Below are 23,847 nucleotides of genomic sequence, written 5' to 3' on the forward strand. Positions count from 1 at the left end.
TCATCGCTTTGCTCGGTGCATTCTGCTGCGTTGCAGATTCTCGATGCTCGATGCCGTTCTGCGTTGTCGTCTTTTAGCCCATGCTGCGATGTCGTCTTCGATGCGAGATCAGCTTAACTCGGCTACGATGTCTTAACTCCTCCCCTCTTAAGTGACTTTGCCCTCAAAGTCTCGCTGCTGCGTGGAACGAGATAGGTCGGCTGACAAAGGTTTCGAGTTGTTTCGCTTGAGTCATGTCTATTTTTACTGTAGTTCTCTTGAATTGGAAGAATAGAAATATTATACATGCGCATATGCATATTAACGCAAATGTTCCTCCAAATATGTTAAATTTCCATCTCAAGGAGTCGTTTTGTAGGTTGATACTTTTTAGCTTTTCTCTGTGTTCTATTGTGAGGTTTTGTATCAGTTGAAGAGGCGGTCTATGTTTGATTTCGCCTTTGTCAATGTTAATTCCTGTTGTTGACTTAAATGGTTTACCAGGAATGGTGACTTCATTGTTTGAATAAATTTCTCCATTAATGATGATGTTACAATTTTCGAATTGTATGACGTAGGAACCGTTCAGTACTTGGTTCATTTTGCTGCAGTTTGATGCGATTTCTGCTATGACGTCATTGATTAGTATTGTGTCTTCTTTGATTCTTTTTATGAAGCCTTGGCTATAAATCTTTTCGTAGTCACATTGTGAATCTTCTCTTTTCACAATTTGTTGAATGCATGTTGTGGGTTGTTGTATGCCGATTTGCGGACATATATAAACGTCTTCTTGTTGTTGGCACTTCTCTGCCATGGAATATACGTGGGTTTGATTTTGTAATATATAGTTCTGTGTGACGATTATACGTGCATCGTGTTGTATTATCGAATCGATATAGTCGTATTCGTAGATTTTTGGAGATAGTTTGGGGAACTTTAGCATGTATAGTATATGAGTTTCATTTACTGCAACTTGGGCAGTTGATTGCCTTAGCAATTCTTCCGGTGTGTTGTATTTAATGTTATTCTTTTCAAGGAACTGTTCTATTGAGGTCAGATCCTCAAGGGATAGTAGCTTACTGCTCGGAATCCCGTGTTTAGCTAACAGTATAGCGTCTTCTATGACATCCAATTTTTCTTGTAACATATTTATGTTGGGAAGTAGAATAAGTTTTCGATTTTCTACTTGGTATGACTCATAGCGTTCGTTCTCGATATTTACGACTTGGTTAGCGACATCAGTTATTTGTTTCAGCCTGTCGTTGAAACCTTGGTTGATTATTATTTGTTTGTTGCTTTCTGCTATCAGGGAGTTCATTGTGGAGTTAATGACATGTAGGTCGTCGGCGTCAGGAGTTCCGGCGATCCATTTCCAAACTTTACCTATCGTGTCCCATCGTTTTTGCCTTTTCACAAATGGTTTGATTTTCGCCAAAGTGTCCTGTAGCATGCTAGCTTTTATTCTAATTAAATTGTCGATAGGTTCAGTAAAAATTCCATTTGGACTATCTAGCAATGTTTTCTCTATTGTTTCGTTGATATCGGCTAAATCTATTGGATGAATTGTTCTAATGTACCCAATTTGTACTTTAGCTTTCCCTATCGGTATTATGGCTAATGGATCATTTGTTACATTATGTATCTTAATTTTACTCGATTCTATCGATGAAATAGCGATAAGGATTGTACATATTGAAACGACTATCTCGTTTATTATTTGTTTTCCTCTTTTCGTACGCATATTGATTTGGTTCATAGTCTTTATATTTCTTATCTTTCATCTTTTCATTTTTCTCTTCGAATAGTTTTATAATTTTTTTATCAAGTTTTTCTCTTAATAACGCTCTGTCTCTAAACGACATTTCTTCCGATTGTTCTCCGATATATACGTTTTTGGGGGTCTCTTTCGTAAACGAATGAATGGTGTTGTTGTATTTGTATACAGCCTGTTGCACTAAATTTTTATCTGTGATTTCTGGGTTTAGTGCCTTGATACACCTGCCTATCTCACGAATTGTTGAATGGCATCTTTCGATTTGACCGTTTGTTTCTGAACGATTTACGGGAGTTTTAAAAATAGATATACCTAGATTTTTAATCATTTGCTCTATGACATTTGAAACAAATGTGCATTCGTTATCAATTACGATATGTTTTGGTAAATTCCAATCATATAAAAGTTCTTGCATTACTTCTTTTATATCTGCAATAGATTTTGATTTGATGAATCTTACTTTGAGATATTTGGAAAATTTATCTACTGATGAAAGGTACAGCAAGTTTGAGTTATACGCAAATATGTCAATGTGAACAATTTCACCTGGATATCTGGGGATTGGAGTCTTTATTGGTATAAATTGTTGTGGTTTCCTATCATACTTTTCCATTTTGCAAATTTCGCAATTTTTTACAAATGACTCTATTACTTTTCTCATCGTTGGGAAATAAAATCTTTTAATGCATTGTAATGAATTCTCTTTCGAATTTCTATGTGCAAAATTATGAATGTTTTTAATTTCGTCTAGTTGTTTTTCTTCATTTGTTAAATCTTCAACTTGTATTTGAGAAAATCTACATCGCATTGTTTTCGGATTGAATAAATTTTTATACACTTCTTGAATAAGACCCATAGTTACTTCATCGGTTAGTATACCGTTAATAATGTTAGGATTGAGGAATCTTTTTAGTTTGTTTGTTAAATATTGGTTAGTAAATTCTGGTTCACAAAAAATATGCCTTTTAAATTTTGGAAACGGCGTCATCATTTCATAGGACGAATTGTTAGTTGTTTTAAATATTAGTTGGTTATGAAAAGCGTTGATGGGGGCTTCAGTAGACAGTATATATTCACTGCTATCATCATCAGCGGAATGTTGTGTTGGTGTTAGAGAATTAATTTGGATTCTTGATAGCGCATCCGCTACAACGTTAGTTTTTCCAGGTTTGTAGCGTAACTCATAATTATGTTCCTCGATGAACGCTTTCCATCGTTTTAGTTTCGCATTGTTATTTTTTGGCGACATTGCATATGTTAAAGGTTGGTGATCTGTTAGTATTGTTATTTTTGCACCATATATGTAATTGCGCAAGGAATGTAAAGCCCAAACTATAGCAAGCATTTCCTTCTCGTTGGTAGCATAGTTTTCTTCCGTTTTCGATAATGTTCTGGATATGAACGTTATTGGTTTTTCAATACCATTGATTTTTTGTGATAAAACACCTCCGATTGCTTTGTCGGACGCGTCTGTGGTTAATATAAAACCATGATCAAAATCGGGGTACGCTAAAACGTCTTCGGATGATAAAATTTCCTTGAGAGTTTTAAATGCGCGAGTGGCGTCTTCGTCAAATTTAATCGGAAAATTTTTTGATTGATTTTTTGTAATTTTACAGTGGCCTTGGCCATCCTCTCCTCTTAAGAGTTTTGTTAGAGGTTTTGCTAGAGCAGCATAATTTTTAACAAATCTTCTATAGTAGCCGGAGAGTCCTAGAAATGCTCTAAGCTCTCGGATAGTTTTAGGTTCGGGATATTTTTGTATGCTTTGAATTTTTTTCTCATTTGGTTTCAGACCATGTTCTGAGACAATGAATCCTAAGAATTCAACTTCAGTTCTTAAAAATTCTGATTTGTCTGGTTGTATTTTAAAATTGGCTTCGCGTAATGTGTTCAAAACAATTTCCAAATTTTTCAAATGTTCATCAAATGTCTTTCCAAAGACTATTATATCGTCGATGTAGACATGACAGATTTTTCCGATATGTTCCCTTAGAACATCATCCATGACCCTCTGAAATATAGAAGGTGCATTCTTTAGACCGAAAGGTAGTCGTAAAAATTCATATTTCCCATTGTTAATTGAAAAAGCGGTTTTTTCGATATCTTTTTCTGTCAAACGAATTTGATGAAAGCCTGATGCTAAATCAAGTGTGGTATAATACTTATTGTTTCCTAAATTCGAAAGAACTGTTGACGTGTCTGGAATAGGATATCTATCACTCTTAGTTTTTAGGTTTAGTTTCCTATAATCGATCACAAGTCGATACTTTTTTTTGTTAGATGCATCAGCCTTTTTGGGTACAATCCAAACAGGTGAGTTATATGGTGAGCGGGATGGTCGAATTATACCATTGTTTAGTAATTTTTTTATCTGTGTCTCCACTTCATGTTTGAGAGACAAGGGGTATGGGTATGACTTACAGTAAACTGGTTCGGTGTCATCCGTAGATATGGTTGCTTCAACCTTTGTTGTAAATGGTAATTTCTCGTCAGGTGGCTGAAATAAATCTTGAAACTTGTTAAGGAATGAATGTAATTTTCCTTTTTCTTGGTTGTTAAGATGTTGATCTCTTATTTCGATCCTGTTAATTTCCTGTAACGGGTATAGTAAGAGAGGTATTATTTTATCTTTTATAATAAAGTAATCTCTTTTGGCATCTATGAATGCTCCCATTTCTTTGATGGTATCGTAACCAATAATGGCATCGAAAGTTTTCAGTCCTTGTAGATGATAAAATTTTACATTTACATCGGAATAAGGGGCAAATATTTTAGCTTGTGAATATTTCGTGACAAGCAAGTCTCCTCCTACTGATGATACGATAAAGGGTTTCGTTACGTCATGTGAGATTTTCGCATGTTTTGGGTTTATGAAATTCTTATTGGATCCTGTGTCAATTAAAATTTTTATCTGTTGTCCTGCTTTACCATGATATATAAAATAGGGCAAAGCAGACTTCATTCTAAAAAATTTAGTTCTGCTGTACATGAAGTGTTGTTTGTTTTCTCCTGTTTCTCTACATTTCTCATGTATCGTTCATATGACGCCTGACTTTCAGTTTCGTCTTCATATGGATTTCCTTCTTGCGGAAATGTTTCTATGTTGAAAGCTCGTTGTCTTTTCATAGGCCTTACATTGGATGAATTGGGCCTATTCGCGTAATTAATTTGTTGTGACCTAATTGAATGGTCAACTTCCATCGGTTCTGGTCCGCGGAATTGGTTCGTATGTTGCATGAAATTGGGTCGGTTAAAATTTGATCGTTGAAATATTGGTCGTGTCTGATTTGGTTGATAAAAAGCTGGACGCTGGAAATTTCTTGCATGATTCTGGAATGGCTGGTTGATTCCAAAATGTGGTCTTGTGTTGTTTGTCATAAATGGTCTTTGGTGGTTTTGAAATACTCGTGGTGGTGGATGGGGAGTTGGGAGTGGTATTAGGTTCCTTGGTGCTGATGGGGGTGTGTTTACCTGTCTTGGTCTTGTTAGTAATTTTCTACATTCCAAATTCTGGAATGTTATGCAGTAGCTATATGCTGCTGCTAGAGAAGTCGGTTCGTAGTTTCTTATGAATTTGTATACGTCTCCATCTAGACCTCTGATAAACGCATCTATTGCCTTTTTATTGTACGTCTCTATCATTGCTTTTGAGGCTTCTGGGTGGGCAAATCTGCTATCCGTTTTTATCTGATTCGCAATTAGCGAAAGCAGTCTATTTATTTCATCGTAGTACGTCTCTAAAGATCGACTCTTTTGGTGTGCGCTCATTAGTTGGAAATCGAGCGTCTCCAAGTCACGTTTCTCTCCATAGTATGTGATAAGCGTTCTCCTTATGTTATTCCAGTTGATCCCTACGTTCGATGCGACTAACGCATCGTTAGCTTCTCCTCTAATCTTTCGTCGAACAAACTTGCATACCATATGGTATTTATTTTGCTGTTCTTCTGTATGACCAGGAGTAGTTTCGTATAACCTGATCAATCCATCAACGTCGCTGATCCAGCTGTTGAGTTCGCTTGGATCTCCACAAAAAACGGGAAGGTCTTTCACCAAACCTGGGATCTTCTCGAAAGTCTCCGGGTTTATGGCGCTGCCGTCCTTTTTTACGAAAAATAGTGGAGGATCTCTATAATCGTCCGTTATATTGTTCTCTTCTAATCGTGCCTCTAGGGCTGCGATTCTGTTGATCAATGCCTCCATTTCGTAATTACTCTCTTTTCCTTCGTTATCTTTCTCTTTTATTGAAACTGAGAATTGTCGTAGTGATTGGACTAATTCCTCCAGTTTGACTAATCTCCTAACTTTTTCACGAATTTCACTTCAAAATTTCGAATTACACTAATCGACACGTATACCGACACACGATTTTCACGGATTTTGTCACTCACTTTTATCGGATGTGAATATGTTTAATATTATTACTTACATTAACAGTTGCATTGTTCACCTCCACTTACGGGGCTGTTTCCTTCACCTCCTCTGACGGGGCTGGTTTTCTTCACCTCCTCTGACGGGGCTGGCTTTCTTCACCTCCTCTGACGGGGCTGATTTTCTTCACCTCCTCTGACGGGGCTGGTTTTGGAATCCTTTGGTGATGTCTTCCTTCTCGGTGCGGCGGCAGAATCCTTTTCCTCCGATAGACTGTTGCTGGCAACTATCGGCTACTCTGGTACCAACTCGCACGGCTGCCTAAAGTGTTCGATAACTTCTGCACTATGCACTTGTGACACTAGCACTAACGCAGTCACTAAAGTTCACTGCACATCAGTTTGTTTTCACTTTTCACAGGCGATCGGGATAGACTTCCGAATGTCTATGTCGGCGTAACTCAAGCACTAACGCGGTTACTGCACTTCACAACACTTGGGTTTTCCTCACCAAAGGTCCCTATTCGGGCGCCAGTTAAACTTTCTTATAACCGTTTGGTCATAAAAAAAATTTTATTAAACCTAGAGATAATTTTACAACTCGACTTATCGTTTCGAACTCCTAATTACAACTGATTTATCATCGCCCAGCTTGTGCCCTACTGTCGGGAACCCACGATGGTTCCCACGGTTTGGCCACGTTGGCTCTCCACGTGCAGCGGTGTCCTTTTCTGGAGCTGTCTGCGCGTGGCCAGTGTCGCGTTGCTCGGCGTCTTCGTCGTCATCGCTTTGCTCGGTGCATTCTGCTGCGTTGCAGATTCTCGATGCTCGATGCCGTTCTGCGTTGTCGTCTTTTAGCCCATGCTGCGATGTCGTCTTCGATGCGAGATCAGCTTAACTCGGCTACGATGTCTTAACTATCCTTTTTTGGACCTAATATTGTCCCTTCAGTGAGCGGATATTGAAGCTCCATCGATATGGCTGAGTGATTTGAAGATATTTGTTACAAGCTAGCAGGAACGGCATTAAATAAACGACACAAACACATCTCGCACATCGTGCCTCTCCACACCCAACACTTATCCCAAACGGTACGTTCCGGGAGAACTTCGTTACTGTAGCCCCTAAATGTAGTTCGAATGTGTCCAATGGCATCATTTTTAGCGTTTCGTAATAAATTGCCACACCTTTATCATCGAAACGCATTTCCGGTACAGTGCGTAGTAGTCCTTTTCGACTTCATTTCCGAGTGCGGACTGTCGGTAAGCAGCGCTAAGGCTATCAGGATGATATAAAAATATAACGGTCACCAGCGCCACTGAGAGGAGAAAAAAGGCTCGTTCGGATCCAAAAATGGACCACCATCGTAGGTTGGTAGTTAAGGTGACAAAATCATCGTAGCTCGAACCCCGAAACTCTACTCACTCGCATGAGTAAGGTAAGGTCAGTTCTCAGCGAGCATAAGTTTGGAAATTAAGTACCATTAGGAATATATTTATTTTTGGAGCACGTTACTCACCATGGCGGAACGGTAGCTCACCATACACTTCAGCAAGGACATTAATGGAATTTAGTTCCATTTGGTACCGGGGCATGGAGTTGGAATTCATGCTGCGGAACCAATGTTTCCGCAACCGTGGTAAATGCACCTGTTTTAGTTAATCAGGACCTGGGTGGAGACACACAGTTTGCTATGCCCGTATGCTTTTCCATATTCATGAAAAGTGTTTGGGTGCTTTCGCATTAAAAGTAAAGTAACCTTTTTGCACGTTCATCCCCGACCGCATCTGACGAACTGGATGTTAAGTGAGAAGGAATCATTGGAACTTACCGGAAGCGTGACCCACTGCCCGGTACCTGAAATGAAGATTAAATAAATTATACGATGGATATAGTTAGATTTAAATTTCGCTTATTAGTACTGCATTACTGGAAGAATAAATTTAACTTTAGAATTTAAAACTTATTGAAAAAGACAATGAGAAGAATCAAATCACACAGAATGAGTAGCTGACTGCGCTCGGAACAAATATCCCTTCGACACTTAAGGCACCGTTAGTAGTTGCGAGTCCCAACTCCTCGAAGGATATTTTTCAATAGGTCTTTCTTCTAGAAGGAATACCAACTGAATACTAGGGCCTGGAAAGAGCAGAAAGCTTTTGACGGCAGCCTTAACCATGCTGCCAGCTAACTCGAGTAAGAGCGACATTATGTTTGGCGAACACGCCTTAAAGGTACGATTGGTGCAAAAAATAATCCATTCCGTTAATTTTTCTTCTTTCAACCTCTTTGGCTTCACAACCTCATGAGGTTTTAGCCTGCCATGACTAGCTTGGCCTTCCTTGACTTAGTTTACCCGTAGCTAGATAGCCAGCCCTGCCGGTCCCTATCTGGCCCCTACCAGATTTCGAGATTACAAAACTGTTGACCGGAGAGTGTAACTTAAAGAGAACCAGCGATGTATCGTGGAAAATTTTGGTTGCCTTTTTATGAAATGTGCGCGGTATCTTGTGCGAAGCTCCTAATTTAAGACCACCAATTCCAGTCATCAATATGAGGCAACTCATACTAGGTCTCCGACACGTGGCTTCTACAGCTTTAATCCTGATGATTCTACCACAGTTTGATGCGCCGCTGTGGACTTCTTCTTCTTCCTTGGTCCACGAGAGGTCTCGGCCTGCTATTTCTGACTTCCTGTGACTTAATTTTACCCGTAGGAAAGTAGTCAGAGCTACGTACGCGCAGGTGGTCTGGATGGGATTTGAACCCCGGTCCCGCCCGTGTGAAGACTGGCGCCGTTATCGTCTCAGCCACCGGTCTGCCCCGGACCGAGTTAAGACTAGCAAAAATAATTAAAACGTAGAAGTCTAATGAACATTAACCATCAAATGTGAAATAATTTTTCCAACATCATCAATTTTATAAGCGTAGCTTGATGTGGCTTACTGATAAGGAATCCTTCTGAAACTTTTTCCTTGTATGACTACCGAACCATGGCTTTGAAAAAGAAAGCAAAATATGCTACAAACTAGAAAAAAAGAAAAAAAGTTAATATTACATTAAATAACCGAAAGAAAAAATAGTTTTCATCTTGTTTTACGAATGAGCATTCGACGAAAAAGTGAATTACTATTAATCAATGTGTAAAAAAATAATTGAAATAAAATAGACGACGGTAAGGGCAACAACGATGCAGGGCTTCACACGGCAGGATCGGGTTTGAAAGCCCATCCGAACCGTTTGCCCATAGTGAGGACTGACTATCCAACTATGCGGTATCGTAAGCCAGAAATTACAGTTGGATAGTTGCTTCTCATAACGAGAAAATGGTACGGATGAGATTTAATTTCTTATCCCGGGGTGTCAAGACCGGCGATGTCCGTCCTGAATATGATTATGATAAACCAAAACAAACACACTGAATACTAAATTGTTACTGTACAGACCGACTTGAATGATGAAGTTCTTTAAAGAATCTACACAAATCGTCAAAAATAATGAAATCGAACTATCGTGCTGCTTGAGGGCTGCTTAAAGAAAAAACGTACTACCGCCGAACTTTGAGGCAAGTTAAAAAGACCGTGGAACTTGATGGAACTATGAAGCTTTTCTTCTTGCACTTGGAACTCGATGGAACTATAAGGCTTATTTATAAACCATGCATAGTGTTCATCCGAACTATGCGGCTTATTAAGAAGCATGCGGTACTTCATGGAACTTTATGCCCATTTAAGAGTGAAAGATGGCCCTTCAAGTTGTTTGTTTACAGGATTATGTCAATAGGACATTGCTATCTGCCATGCGCCGTCAGAAAAACATTGTGTGGAAAGATTTGTTGAAAGCGTGTAAGAATATCGGGAAAATATTTTATAAAGTGTGCTTCAATTATGCGTGAAATGTTTGAGAACGAAGACGACTGCGAGATAATCGATATTCCGATCAATATATCCTACAAAAGACGTATTAGATCAGCGATCTTTAGCGTGCTGAAATTGTTTGTTTAAGATATTTTGGCTATTTGTTTGTGCTGAAATTGTTTGTTTAAGATATTTTGGCTATTTGGGTAATTTATAACCATCAAAGGTGTGTCATGTGCTTCTAACAAGCTTTTAAATAGCATAGACCCTTCACAATAATATGTTGTTCATTACAAAATTACGGTTGGCGCTCGGTTTCTGATACACTTTCTGGAATATTGTAGCCCTGTAAACCTCAACAAACTTGCAGTATTTGGCAAGACTTTTGGATAAAAACGGTGCTTTTCATAAATTCAATCCTCCAGCAGGCTACAGCGCAACTTCTGCGCGAGAGTGTGCGTGCGTCTTAATCAGCTTGAAAGTTCCATTCAAGGTTAAACGATTTTACAGCAATCATGCAGAGAACGAGGATAACATGCTTATCATTGAATTTTAAGGTAAAAAATTCATTACGAACACACGTCAAATCTTCCAATATGTTCCATAGTGTAAAGCGATTGTTCTCTTAAACAGCTTTAAAAAAGCACCTTGCACCAATTTGTGCTCCTAGAGATGCATCTGCAATAACTACGAGTGCTAGATGAAGCAATTATAAAAAAAAAACAAAAAACACCTTAATTCAACTGTGAAATAGTATTATTACTTTCTCTTCGACGTCTGAAATTATTTTTGTTTTCATGAGCAACATTATTTGACACCCTGGTTGTCACTTGTCAATGACCGGGCTCAGTTACTTTTGTCAACTGGGTTCTGCCAGTTTTGACGTTTGAACTGCCAATGGAAAAGCTGCTTTGGCTGTGGCTCTCTGATGAAATTTCACTTTTTCACTGGCTTCGAAACCGATCGGACATTCTCCTCCAGCATCTAGCGAAGATTCATCTTAATTTAGCTTCACCCGGAAGCTTTCCTGCTGCAGGCCCTGATTTCTGCATGTGGTAAGTGTGTGTGTGCAATAGTTTATGCTAATTGTTGAGTTAATCTGTGCGTTTCATATCGTACTAACTACATTTTGTATCTTTCTTACAGAAGCATCCATCTGAAGAAGAGGGCTTCTTCCTAACACGGCGCTCACGAGATGATGTACCTATCCAACGCGTCGGGAAACGTCCTGCTGTATCAATCCGATACGGCGTGCCATGTTGGGAAGCCTCCGGTAGACGGGGGTTCCTCAGTATGGCAACAATACTATCAGAAATTCAAGTGGTTGATTATGATAAGTTAGCGTAATACACATTAGATTAAGATGAAAGATCCGTGCAAAATTACAATTGGAAGCAAAACGAGGAGAACGCATTCAGGGTGTGAGGGTTCGAAGCGAGCTGAAACTAGCGTACTGGAAATGGCAAATACATGCTAAAACTTACATGTGGTGAATTATTTGATTGTGTTGGGAAATGGGCGAGGTTATGGAAAGAAACAAAATGGTTCTGGTGGCGTCGGTGTGTAAATGCGATTCACTGGTCCGAGGGTAGTGTTTGCTGACGTCTATTTTCTTCCGAGACTTTTCATTGCTGCCGGCACTCGCACCAACTGTTGAATGCACGGCTTACAGATGCAGAATCAACACCCGGCTTCATTTCGTGCGATAGCAAAAGACGAACTGCCCACTTAACCATAACCATGGGTGTAAATGGTTGATTAGATAACATTCATCGTTGGGCAATGGTTTTCTAGTCTCCCCTGGCTTGGCCGGTTGGCAGTATTAGGTTACGGTTCTTGCCCACTGCATTCTGGAGTATCAGTATTACGACGTGTATCAATTTTCGACCAGATTATCAATCGATACCGGTACCCGGGCTCGGTTACGACGCCGTACATTATTGTCTTATGAAATCCAACCGTACAAGCGCACGCGTACCATTTTCTGTCCAGCAGCAGCCTGGGCCAGGTGTTTTTCAAATCGGCAGACATACACGGTCGGAAGTAAATCAGAAGCATTTGGTTAAACAAAAGTTGGCTTCCTGTGCGGTTTCTCATCGCAACGCCATTTGACATAGCGGAGGCGGCATCCGCTGTGAGCGTCCCGTGAGTTCCCGGGCAAAGTGTATAGGTTATGTTTTTGTTTTGATTGCAATCGTCGCTCTCGCTGTGGAGACCGAAAATCGTCCAGTTGTGGTTCTTTAGTGCGGAGAGAAAGTGTTTGCTTATGGGAGCGTTGAAATGTTTTCCTTTCTAGTTTTACAGAACGACAATTGGTGGTAAAAAGGCTGGGCGGATCGGTAGGATCGTGAATGTTGGCCGACGGTATTTCGGGCAAACTGTTGGCACGGGTAAAATAAAACGCAGCGAAAACGATGGAAAAGGCAAACAGTGATTCAAGGTCGCTGGAGACCGAAGATGTTCCGCGGGTGCGTAATTTGCTGCTACGTTCGATGTGTGCAGTGTACCTGATGGCATTTGTCGGATTTTACTGCCAGGCTGAAGGTAAGCAAGTGAAGAAACCACAAGAAAAAGGTTCCAAATTTCTATCTCCGTATCGATTTCATTGCCCGGTGCGATTGTTGTGTTGCGGGATTTTTGTTGGTGGTAGTGGTGCAAGCACTCAATAACCGTGCGGTGTTCCCAAGTAGCGAAAACAGCAACGGTCCGCAACGCTTCACAAACGCTTCAAAAGGAGAAACGCTTCCCGGGTTTGGCCGATTTGAAATTTGATTTTCTAACGCGCTTATGGTTAACGGTTTTTTGGGTTTTCTATTCAATGTGAGAAATCTGATCAATTGGATTTTTGCTTTGTATTATGATTGACTTATTTAGTTATGTTGGAGAAAAAATTCCATTTATTTTTTTCCTTGGCACTATCACCTCCGGACCGTTGGAGGTTGGAGGAGGCTTCCATGACTTGATTTTACTCGATGCTGGATAGTCAGTCCTGTGTGCGGGAAGGTTCTGCCGTGTGAAAATCGGCACTATTGTTACCGTAAAAAGCCTTACTTATCAGGCGCTACAACCGCTTTGCGGTCTTGGCCTGTTGTAACAATCCTCGACACAGCTCAAGGTTTAGCGCCGTCGTCTGCCAATCCGTCATCCCAGCCGTTCTGGCGGATGCATCAACGCCATCACTCCATCTCAATTTGGGCCTACAACGCCTCCTCTGTCCGTGTGGACGGCTTAAAAGGACCTCACGGGCTGGGTCGTCCGATATCATTCTCATGACGTGACCAGCCCACCTGAGCCTGGCGAGGATGGTGAGATCATCGTACAGCTCGAAGAGCTCGTCATTGTAGCGGCTCCTCCATTGTCCTTCCACACATACGGGGCCAACGCTCGATCCTTTGATAAGCTTCTGCTACATAGGAGAGCCTCAAACCAATGATGTTTATGTCATCAGCGTATGCCAGGATCTGGATTGCCTTATAGAAGATGGTCCCCGAAGTTTCCACCTCCGAGTCACGGATGGCTCTCTCTAGCGCCAGGTTGAAAAGGAGACAGGCAAGCCCATCTCCCTGGCGCTTTCCCTTGGTGGTAGCAAAGGGCCCTGAGAGTTTTCCATCCACCTTCACCTGGCATGTGATGTTGGCCATAGTCATGCTTACAAGCCTGGTAAGATTACAAGACTGGTAAGACGACGACCGTGAGCGGCGGTACCGAGGACTTTTCCAGCAAGTCAAGATTGTTTTTTTCGCGCTTTCTCGTAGTTTTTTGCCGGGTTTTTTAATATTGTTCACTTAAAATTTAACTATTTAACAATAAAAAGTACTCGTGTAATTTTATTATTGTTAACTTACTAGAACATCATTTTTATTCAAGACGCAAAGTTTTTGTATTTTGTATTAGAAGAAACCATATTTTTGAGCAAATATCGAGATAAATTCAAAAATATTTGAGAAACCTCAGGACGAATGCAAAAACTCATGGGAAATCCGGTATACACTGAAATTTTGCGTAGGGTCCATTACACAGTTTACACTCACGACGAAATCGAACTTGAGTACCTTCAAACTCCTAAAGATCTTTAGCTTTTAGCGGCACGCTCCAATGTTTTCATTCTAGTGTCCTAATTTGGAATAGGACTGTCCTGATACCTGAAAGATACTTTCGTTTGTAAAAAAACATTATCTTCATCCAATCGGTGCAGTTCCAATTCCCTTATGCATTAAACTGTTTAAAAGCGCTTTGAAATCTTTCGTCCCACGAATTGGTTAAGAAGTGGTTAGCATGGTCAGACTGACAAACTGAAGAATGTGTGTGGTTTGGTAATTGAGTTTACGGTCTAATTCAATATCTTTCCGTGCACCGCACTAGGGCTCTAGTCGATCTTAAATTCGATAGTATTTTTCTTTCGCTACAAGCATCGCATAACCACATAGCTACTTTCAGTCGGTGTGCCAAACTCTGGCCCTTCTTAATACGTGGCTAGAAAATCCCATCATCATCATCACGGGCATCATTTTTGCGCTTCACAAGCCGGGTCCCTTCGCGCCGTGCGGTGACGAGAACGAGATGACCGGTCATCACATTAGGAATTAGAAATCAATGATTTCAAACTCGACTGGCACTAGGGTTTTCGGACCGGGGAATGCCCACAAAAGGGATAGCACAGGTCACAGCTAATGGTTAGGAGAAGACGGTATAAATGAGCTTGAAACGGTCGGTACTCGGTCGGTCTTTGGGGGATTGGTGATGATAAGGTACGGTGAAATGGATACGCTGTTCAGCCATCATCGGCAATTTGATTCCGGAGCAAATGCTCCTATACCCTTGAACCCGAGCGCTGTGCACCCAAGCGAATGTGAATGCGAATACGAATGATGTAATTTAATTATCTCTCAATTTGAGAAGAAACTCGGTAATCGATTCCCGTCTCAGTTCTGGCCCAGTCACCCTTGACTGCGTCTTCAAACTACCTTCCCACCTTCCCCTCCGCGTTTTTCGCAACTCCCGCCACCGCGAACCTCCGGCTGGAAACAACGAGACGAAGCGACATGTCAGAATCCATTAGAGCGCTTCGATTAATCGGAGCATTCCCGGGTTTCCCCGGGGGAGGGGTTGCGACCGGGCGCTTTATTTTCCGCGGATTGATTTCTCTTCGCAGGTCTGTACGGCGATGCAGGCATACTTCCGGCGAGCCGGATTCTGGCGAACGGGACGCTAAAGGAGCGGCTGAGCCTGCTCCAGCTCGGACCCTTCATCGGGCTGGGCGATGGGCACGAGGCAATTGATTTGTTGTGTCTGGTCGGTGCAACGGTCGCGTTCCTGGGCCTCGTCTCCCGCGTCCACTGCCGGCTGGTCAGCTTCATCGTGATGTGGTCGGTGTACTTTTCGCTGGTCCAGATTTCGCAGTCCTTCCGCCAGCAAGCCGATCATCTGCTGCTCGAGGCCGGATTTCTCTGCATACTGTTGGCTCCGAGCCGGCTAACTGACCGGCGGCTGCCGATGGAAGATATCGCACTGCTGCTGCTGAAATGGCTCGTATTCCGCTTCATGTTTGCCTCCGGCTCGGTGAAGCTGGCTAGCGGTTGTCCACTCTGGTGGTCCCTGGATGGGTTGAAGCGACACTACGAAACGATGCCCCTGCCCACATCGTACAGCTGGTACACGTATCAGCTGCCGGATGCGTTCCATCGGGCGAGCACGATCTACGTGTACCTGAGCGAGCTGGTAGTGCCGTGGCTGTTCTTCGCTCCGAGCAAGGCGGTACGCCGTTTCGCCCTCTGGTGGCACGTGTTTCTCCATCTGAACATTATCGGCTGTGGCAATTACGGATTTCTATCGCCACTCGTACTGACTCTGCTGCTAACGCTGCTGGACGATGAGGACGAGCTGCTCGTTTGGCTACACGAACGGGTTTCCGATGAGCCGCGACGACGTCCCCGTGCAAAGGGACGCAATCAGACGGAGGACGCCGATGTGGATCGATACGGCGGTCGGTTGGTAAAGGTGATCGGTTTACTTATGGTTGTTGGATCGTGGCTATGCTTCAGCGTTGGAACCTCGGACGAGGGACAACTTACGTTTAAGCCATCCTTCACCCGTGACCAGTATCTGAACGTCATGCAGACTATGATACGCGCGGCACCGTTGCTGGTGTTTGTCCTCATGGTCAAAAAGTTCCTGAAACTACTTTCCTCCCAGGACAGTGTGGGAAGCTTGGTAAGTGAAAGAATTGATGTACCCAACAGGAACCCAATTTCAGGCGAAAAATATGTATGATTTTCCCAACTATTACTTCTATTTCCCCGTTCCAGGCCGAAGGAATGCGACAATTTTCCAAAAATCTCGGACTGCTGATATCGACCATAGTCGCGTTCACGGTGTTCTTCATGTCGATTGTACCCCACTCACGGTTACTGCCGAGTACCGCCATCACCTCGCCCGTGATGACACGCGCCTACGGTGGTCTGCACAGCCTGTACGTGGTCAACCAGTACGGCCGTCACCTAACGAAGATGCGCCCTATGAGACGGGAAATCATTCTCGAGTATTCGGACGACATTAACGGCACCTGGCACGAGTACGGCTTCCAGTACAAACCGTGGACGATCGAGCGTGCCTCCTCGCTACCGTACGGATGGCTTTACTTCCCCCGGTTCGATTTCAAGTTTTACGACGGTTCCGGTTCGAAGACCGACGCACAAAAGTGGATCTACCCGTTGATTCAACGGCTGCTCGAGCATCAGCGTCCGGTGCTGGATCTTCTCGACGGACGGCACATCCCAGCGCAGGCACCAAAGTACATCCGCACATCGTTGTACCGGTTTGCGTACACATCCTTCTCGGAGGGTGCATTCTGGACGCGGGAACGGCTCACCGACTACTTCAATGTGTTCTCGCAGGACGACACACAGCTACGGGAAAAGCTTAAGCAGATGAACTTCCGGTCGACGGTTGAACCCTCCAGTGGATCGTGGAACTGGCTGCTGCGCTGGGTACTGGACGCAATACGACGGTTTGTCGGTGCCATCGAGGGTAGCTATCTGCTGGTGGGACTGTTCGTAGCAGCCGGCATGGTTATCTACACCCAGCAGCAGCAGCAGAAGCACCACCAGCAGCACCACCAGCGTACAACAGGCCAGTCGACTTAAACTGAAAGCCCAATGGGGGAGAGAGAATAGTAAGTATGGGCAGCCAAAACGGTGTCAATTGTAGTCAAATTATTGCAAAACAAGACAGATAAACAAAAAAAAACTTATTCGAAGAACTGTATGCACTGAAAGAGGCGCGTTCGTATTTGCTGCACCATTGCACAAAAAAAAAGGAAGATCTCACCGTCTTACTTCCTGTGGGGTAGTTTCCCCCAGTAGAGGATGTGAACCCATAGAGGGATAGTGTTACTAGTGTTTTTCCCTGCTCGCTTTTATTTCCTGTTTTCGTTTCGTCCCTTTGCTCACACATTTATCCCACGGTAGGAGCAACACAAATAAAGACACATACACACGAGCGCAAAGAAATTGCAATTCAATCTCACAATTTTTGTTGTTGCTCTGGAAGCTTTCTTTTTTTTCGAACTGTGCATCCGGAAAAAAAGCTTCACAGCAGCCATTTGGATGAACAATTTGTGATGGAATATGGCGCCGTACGTCGGAGGGAGAAAGAGTCTACAGTGCAATACGGTACAGGTCAGCAAGGCTAAATATATCACGGATAAATGCGAGAAACCGGAGGGGCCGAAACAAAGCTCTCGCACGTCAAGCAGCGTACCGAGAAAGAAGAATTGCATTTTTCATTAGCTTCCGACAGGATTTTCGGACGAACATTTTGCGGAGTTCGAATATTTACCTGTCCCGGGTGTTCGGTTTTGCTGTGCATAGGTCAGCATAGGTGAGGCATTAGAAAATTGGGGGGGGGGGGGGGGGGGGGTACGGCGCACGGACAGAGAGATCCCGAAGTCATGCAGCAGTGTGTGTGTGTTTGAGTAAACCGGAACACTTTTAGCAGCTGGCTTGGACTCGGTACAGCCTCCCACGACGGTTCGACGTTGAGGTAAGCAATAATTCACCAGATCAAACAGGCGATTTTTCGAGTCGATCCAAAGCGTATGATGCCATTGTCGTAGGTTAAGAGTGTGTATCCATCATTCGAATGCTGGAGCAAGCAATTCGAACCCGGTCATATCAAACCGTTGCGCAGACAGTGACGGAGTCCGGCAACGGAAGTTAAATCTATTTTAAGTATAAAGAACCAACGGAGACAGGTCACCTGGTGGACGTGTTTCGGTTTGCTCGGTTGCTCACTGCTAGCAGCTGGCTGGCATCATCCATCAGTCTCATAGTGGATAATTTGCATTTCTTGTATCTGGACGTTAAAGAGCAAGAATGCATTCCTTTCCCGTGTGCCGTGTCGACGACCACTCAGACATGTTATGTGCTGAGCCGGACAGCTGGTTGGATAGACGGATGGACAGATGAATAATTGACCGAAAATGCAGCATGCAGCACTGGATGCCGGATGTGGATGCATTTTTGAGTTCCATTGCCTCGATTTCGGTGCTAAATGATTGACTACTGGGGCTGGTTAGCGTTTTTTTGTTTTGTCTCTTCCACTTTCTTTTCCTTCGCTTTACTACAGGCTAGATTATTTTATAATGCCACGATCTTTCCGCTTGAGTTTGGCCTGCCAGCCAGGTGGGGCTCAGTAGAGAAGCAGCAAGAAAATGCAATCTTGCTCTACCACTGCTCCGTTCTGTGAAAACGGGAACGCATCGTTTGCAGGGTCGCGCTCCACTCAAGGAAGGATGAGCAGATGAGTCATCTCACTTGGAGGATGGGTTTTGGGATTTAAGTTTTGCGGGCCATGTAATCCTTCCAGAGCTGCTTCGGATGCTGAGGGATGCAGAAGCAGCAGCTGGAAGGGAGACGCGAAACATAATGCATTTGTGCACCGTTGTTCGCAACGGATTGCAGGGCCACAGCAAAGGCCCTGCAATACCTTCGCGTGTCTTCGCTCGTGCTGTGGTTGCGGCTTGGTCTTCGCTCGAGCGTGAAAAGATGCTATCTAGCGTCGACGTCACCGGCGTTGTTGTCCCTGTCGTGGTCGCCTTATCTGCTTAACCCGCCGTGCTGGGATACAAGGAATCTGCATTACTTCAGCAAAGGCCCCAGTCGCTGAACCGCGCGGGTGATAATGGTACGAGCGAATTACGATGTCACGGTTGCGGTTTTCCGCGGCCCACGCAGGATTGGATTGGATCACTTTCTTGTTGTGCTTCGTTAAGAAATGGGTCCTCGAGAGTGGTGGGGTCAGTGAGGATTCTTTAAGTAGCGACCTCATCAAGCAAATGATCGTCAAACAAGCAAATGAGAGCGTTACGAGACTATACTTTTTAACAACCATTGAGCTTTTTTTTTTATCTGTCGCAGCAGATGGAACTGGTGAATTCAGATATTCTCAGAATTTCTGGAACTTATTTACTTACAGCTTCTCGTGAGGCAGCAAGGATGCAACTTCAGCCTCGACTAAAGATACTTAGCACAGGATAGCCGTTAAAAGTTTCCAATTGCAACGAGCTATCGAATCGGAGCACAAGCCCTACCTCCTTTTACGCAAACAGAATTTCCTTTCCCGAAAATGTGCATCATCACTGCTCGTCTTCGCAAGTAATGGGCGGATGTGAGATGCGCTTTATTTGCCAACACGCTTTCAGGTAACTCTCGCGCGCTATTACTTTGTGTTTGCAGTGGCGTTGAAGCGGCAGCTCCAGATGAAAAGTTTTATAATTTTACATTTCACTAGAACAATATCGTACCGGGTTTCTTTCTCTGCCTTGGGGAGGATAGTAAGTATGAACGTCGAATAAAATGAATGTGCTTTGAAACTTTTAAGGACAGAAAGCTGAGCGTTTCCTCCTCTTACATAGGAACAAATTAGCCTCTCACTTGCCCACGTGCGTTCTGTGTTTTTTGTTTTTTCGCCATGAATTTTCGGTTTCGAGAAGATTGTTTTGTGGATACGCAAAATGAATAGCAATAGAACAGTAAATTGCTGCTATGAGCACATAATGGAAAAACTTTGTTTGACTTTGCCATTTTTGAATTGTGGTAAGTTGGCGTGGCGGAGGCGAAAGCAAGCAACGAATGGAACATGGCAGTAATAATGCGACGACAGGGCGGTTCCGACGCACGCTTTTAAAACCGGCAAACAGACGGATGCAATGAAAATGCACCGAGCTCGCCGAGCGACGGATTATTTATAGAGCGAGCAATGAAGTGCGCCGAGTTAGCGAGTTTTCTTCTGGTTCTGGTGGAAATTCCATCGCTCATCCGGTGCCTCATCCGCACGGCCAACATTCGCATGCATGTGGGACAGGCATATTGGTCGCTCCGGCATCTTAGGGCAGCAATGAAAGCTTCTGCTGAGTTCCCACCACAGAAAAGGCGGGAACTTAAAAATCCTGCACCAGGCTAGCGGCAGGAAGTGCCGCTTTTCTTATGCATTTCTTGATTTCCTGTCCTGGCACCAGATATGTAGGAGAGGGGGAGGTGGTGTGCAGAACATGGGGCATCTAGAAGCGCCGGGTGTGCGAATAATTTATCTCCGGCGATATACACACACACACACGCACGTACAATTCCGGGGGAAAAAAGAAAGATCCAAGATGGCGGGGCCGGAGTACGGAGTACTGGGGCAGAACAGTTCCTCGGTGACGTTGAGCTTCCGGCAGTCCGGAAGATGTGTTTTGCTTTTCAGTTTTCCGCCTCGTTCATCCCCTGCCACAATGGTGCCGGAGGCAGGGAAGGAAGCGCGGGAATTTATCTTTCCAGATCGTGATTCCGCGAACACACAACAACAGTGTAAGATACTTACCTTAGAACGAATGGATCTCTGCAGTCGGGTCGGGCCTTGGGGTTTTTTTTTTCTGTTCACTTTTATTCCGTTCACTTTGTCACTCACACCGCTCACTCGTTCAATTTCGATTTTGCACACAGTGCAACGTGTTCGCGTGTTTACAGAAGAACAAACCGGAAGTACGTTTGGACCGACGAGGCGAGATGGATGGATCGTTTGCACCGGAAAGAAAGATGTACCGGAGTCCTTGCGGATGCAACCGTATCAAGGCAGAGATGCATTGTGATACAGCACAGAAGAGTTACTAGATTTTGTTTTGTATGGAATACAGAAAGCCGCACACACACACCGCTACCTGTGTGTTAGTAACACAGTTTAGATTGCTTGGATGGATTACCGCTGACAGCTCGTTAGCTGGTATGTAAATGTCGCCGAGTGTTTCCATTTCCCAGGTGTGGTTGTTGTTGCCGTTGCCGAACGCAAGAAATAATAGAAGAAATGCTCGAAGAATTCTTGAGACAGTGATCCACTAAATCCCCTGGTGCGGGAATTGTAGAACATTATTTACCTTCTCGAAAACTGGGTTGAGTGTAATAAGCTGAGTGCGGTGAAGAACAATAGTAATGCAGAATGGAAGTGTGTCTTACCGCTGACAGTTTATTTACTTCCGGCCATGACACAATGAAGCGCCATCGCTAGATCGCTCCGGGGCGAACGATCTGTGGCGAAAGGTTTGATAATTTGGTTAAAACTTTCTCTCTACTTTCTCTTATGGAAGTTCCCTACAGTTCACTATCTTTGCAGCATGACAAGACAGCAGGGCGACCTGTTGCTGTTAGACAACGTCCATCGGCCACTTCCGGACTTCCCGGATCCACACCGATACTTCTCGCTACATTGGAAAATCAACTTTCAAAATCGAGCCACTCTCAAAAGTACTCGAACGGCAAAAGTGGTGCTTTGTTGGTTGAAGAAAGCTCATAAAAAAAATCTGCTATTAAACTTTACAATCCAGAGCAAAAGTTGCGCTGCTTGCGCCCCGAAACATCCAACGCTGGATGACTAAATTATGATCGAGTTCATCCATTGGGTGGTGGTGGGTGTCGAAAAACGCATTCGGTGCTGCAGTAAAAGATACTGTCCCCAAGTCGTTCAGCCCGAGGTTTCTGAGGCCACAATCACCGAGGCTAACGCTAACGCCACGCGGTGTCCAGCAAGGGGGAATTATTATTTTAAGACACACTTCGGGTCACGAAATTGACACTCATAATTGAATTTGAAGAATACCCGCCGGACGTGTTGATGACGGTTGGTGACGTTCGGGCAACAAACTTTCACCTCTTGCTGGCTGCACTGCAAGACTTGGCACTTATCTTGCGCTTTAAAGTAGTTATTACCGTTTCGGGTTACGGGGAGCATTCATTGCCCATTCGGGCACAATTGATAGCTTAGCAATAAAGACACGTGACTTATCGGGTGGGTAAAGTATCCAGTGGAAAGGTAGGTAAATTTAATGCACCTTCTCGGGCACGGGCAACGATGCGTATCATAGCTTTTAACCTATCAATTCTCATAAAATCTCGGCCTTTTTTATGTGACGTACATACAAAACATCCGATGGAGGCTCTGGTTCGTGGGTGACGCTGTTTGTTCGCTTGGAAAGTCCCTTCGAAAGCGGGGGTTCAGCTGAAGAGTTGCTGATGAGCGTATGTGGTGTGTAGTGGGGTGAAGGACCATCAACGAGAATGGCTTATGATGAGCAGAAGGAATGTTGGCAAAATCATGATAAGGATATGTGTGATGTGTGTGTGTGTCAGGGTGGGAGTGGCAAGAACGCAATTGTTTGCGAGGGCTCGGTTGTGCGAGATGCTTGCGCCACGATAGCATGGCCCCGGACGTTGACTAAGTGACATAACTGCGATGGTGACGATGGGACCGACGAAAGGAATGGCTTTTTGATTATTTAACATTCTAGCTGTTTTGCCTGTGTGTGTGTGTGTGTGCTTGTGTGTGTTCATCTTCATTTTCACCTGTTTTATTTCAGGCCGGCTCTAAGCGGTGGAAGGTGTGACAGTTGCGGTTAGCGGCAACGGCATTCACTGCAGACGGAAATGGAAACGCATCACTAAGAAAACAAGGCCGGAGAAGGCAGATGAGCTGCCTTTGTGGGACGGTTGTGTGAATTTATTTGCTGTAATTTGCATACTTTGACAGAGAGGGACAGAGAGCAGGGTGCCCTTGCCACCCCGAGACTCCATGTGCTTGACGACTCTAGTGTGACACAAATCGAAGGAAAAAGTCGTTACGAGTTCCGACAGTAGCAGAAGGTGTGAGTTTTATCTTCACGTATGTCCCATGTTAACCTCCTCCACCAATGGTTGTTTTATTTGGAGTTCTTTTTTTTTTTTTGTACTACATCTGTCTGGCTCGTCATCATTATGCTAGACTTGCTTCAAAACGAAGCCAAACTTCGGATAGGAACTGGTGCGTACAATAATGCATTCTTCTCTGAGTGCTGTTAAAGCGGCTCTTGTTTGTGCGTCCAGAGGACCAGGTTGATAACAAAAATTATGTCTAACATATTTTTCTTTTCCGTTTGGTGGAGGTTTAGTAAGCAGACAGAAACTCTGGTGAGGAGGACCGATACCACTATCTAGGGTGGATGAGCGTGTGAATTCAAAATGAAGGCAAATCCTGTCCGACGGGACGGGTTCGGAGTTGGATTGGAGACGACGTGCTCGGTCCATCGCACTACTGTTCCAGCGTAAGGACAACGGTCCAGCTCGTACGTACCATGCGCTCGTACCGGCTATATCCTTGGCGACAGTTGCGTTTTCGTTTGTTACAGAGCGTTTCCGTTTGTGTGCCCGAAGACCATTCTTTCTGTTTGTTTCACTTTCGAGTGAGACTAGTGGTTTGGGAGAGTCCGACTATCTAGCATTTATTGTTTCCGTGTTTTTGCATCACATTCGCGATAGTTGAGCGTCGTGAGTGTTATTTATTTCCGTTGGTTTTTTGTTCGTTT

General features: G+C 43.8%; 1 protein-coding gene across 3 annotated transcripts; it reads left to right on the forward strand.

Annotated features, from left to right (window-relative positions):
• The first annotated feature begins 11,677 nt into the window (after positions 1-11,677).
• LOC118503173 (lipase maturation factor 2-like) lies at positions 11,678-17,507 on the forward strand. 3 transcript variants are annotated; one of them, XM_036036144.1, is made up of 4 exons: positions 11,678-12,125; positions 12,277-12,524; positions 15,133-16,190; positions 16,286-17,507. In XM_036036144.1, the coding sequence occupies exons 2-4, from the start codon at positions 12,395-12,397 to the stop codon at positions 17,120-17,122; spliced, it is 2,025 nt and encodes a 674-aa protein (XP_035892037.1). In that variant the 5' UTR covers positions 11,678-12,125; positions 12,277-12,394; the 3' UTR covers positions 17,123-17,507. The 3 variants fall into 3 exon arrangements, with proteins under 3 accessions (XP_035892037.1, XP_035892038.1, XP_035892039.1); XM_036036145.1 differs by having other exon boundaries at positions 11,778-11,888; XM_036036146.1 differs by lacking the exon at positions 11,678-12,125 and having other exon boundaries at positions 12,145-12,524.
• The last annotated feature ends 6,340 nt before the right edge of the window (positions 17,508-23,847 follow it).

This window comes from Anopheles stephensi, chromosome 2 (assembly GCF_013141755.1).
Source record: "Anopheles stephensi strain Indian chromosome 2, UCI_ANSTEP_V1.0, whole genome shotgun sequence".
In the NCBI taxonomy this organism is placed as follows: Eukaryota; Metazoa; Arthropoda; class Insecta; order Diptera; family Culicidae; genus Anopheles; species Anopheles stephensi.

What these genes read in the sequence shown, in the direction of transcription:
- LOC118503173 (XM_036036144.1), top strand. Translation starts at nt 12,395, where the DNA reads ATGGAAAAGGCAAACAGTGATTCAAGGTCGCTGGAGACCGAAGATGTT. An exon ending in ATTTTACTGCCAGGCTGAAG is followed by an intron (nt 12,525 to 15,132) that starts GTAAGCAAGTGA and finishes TTCTCTTCGCAG; the next exon opens with GTCTGTACGGCGATGCAGGC. An exon ending in AGGACAGTGTGGGAAGCTTG is followed by an intron (nt 16,191 to 16,285) that starts GTAAGTGAAAGA and finishes TCCCCGTTCCAG; the next exon opens with GCCGAAGGAATGCGACAATT.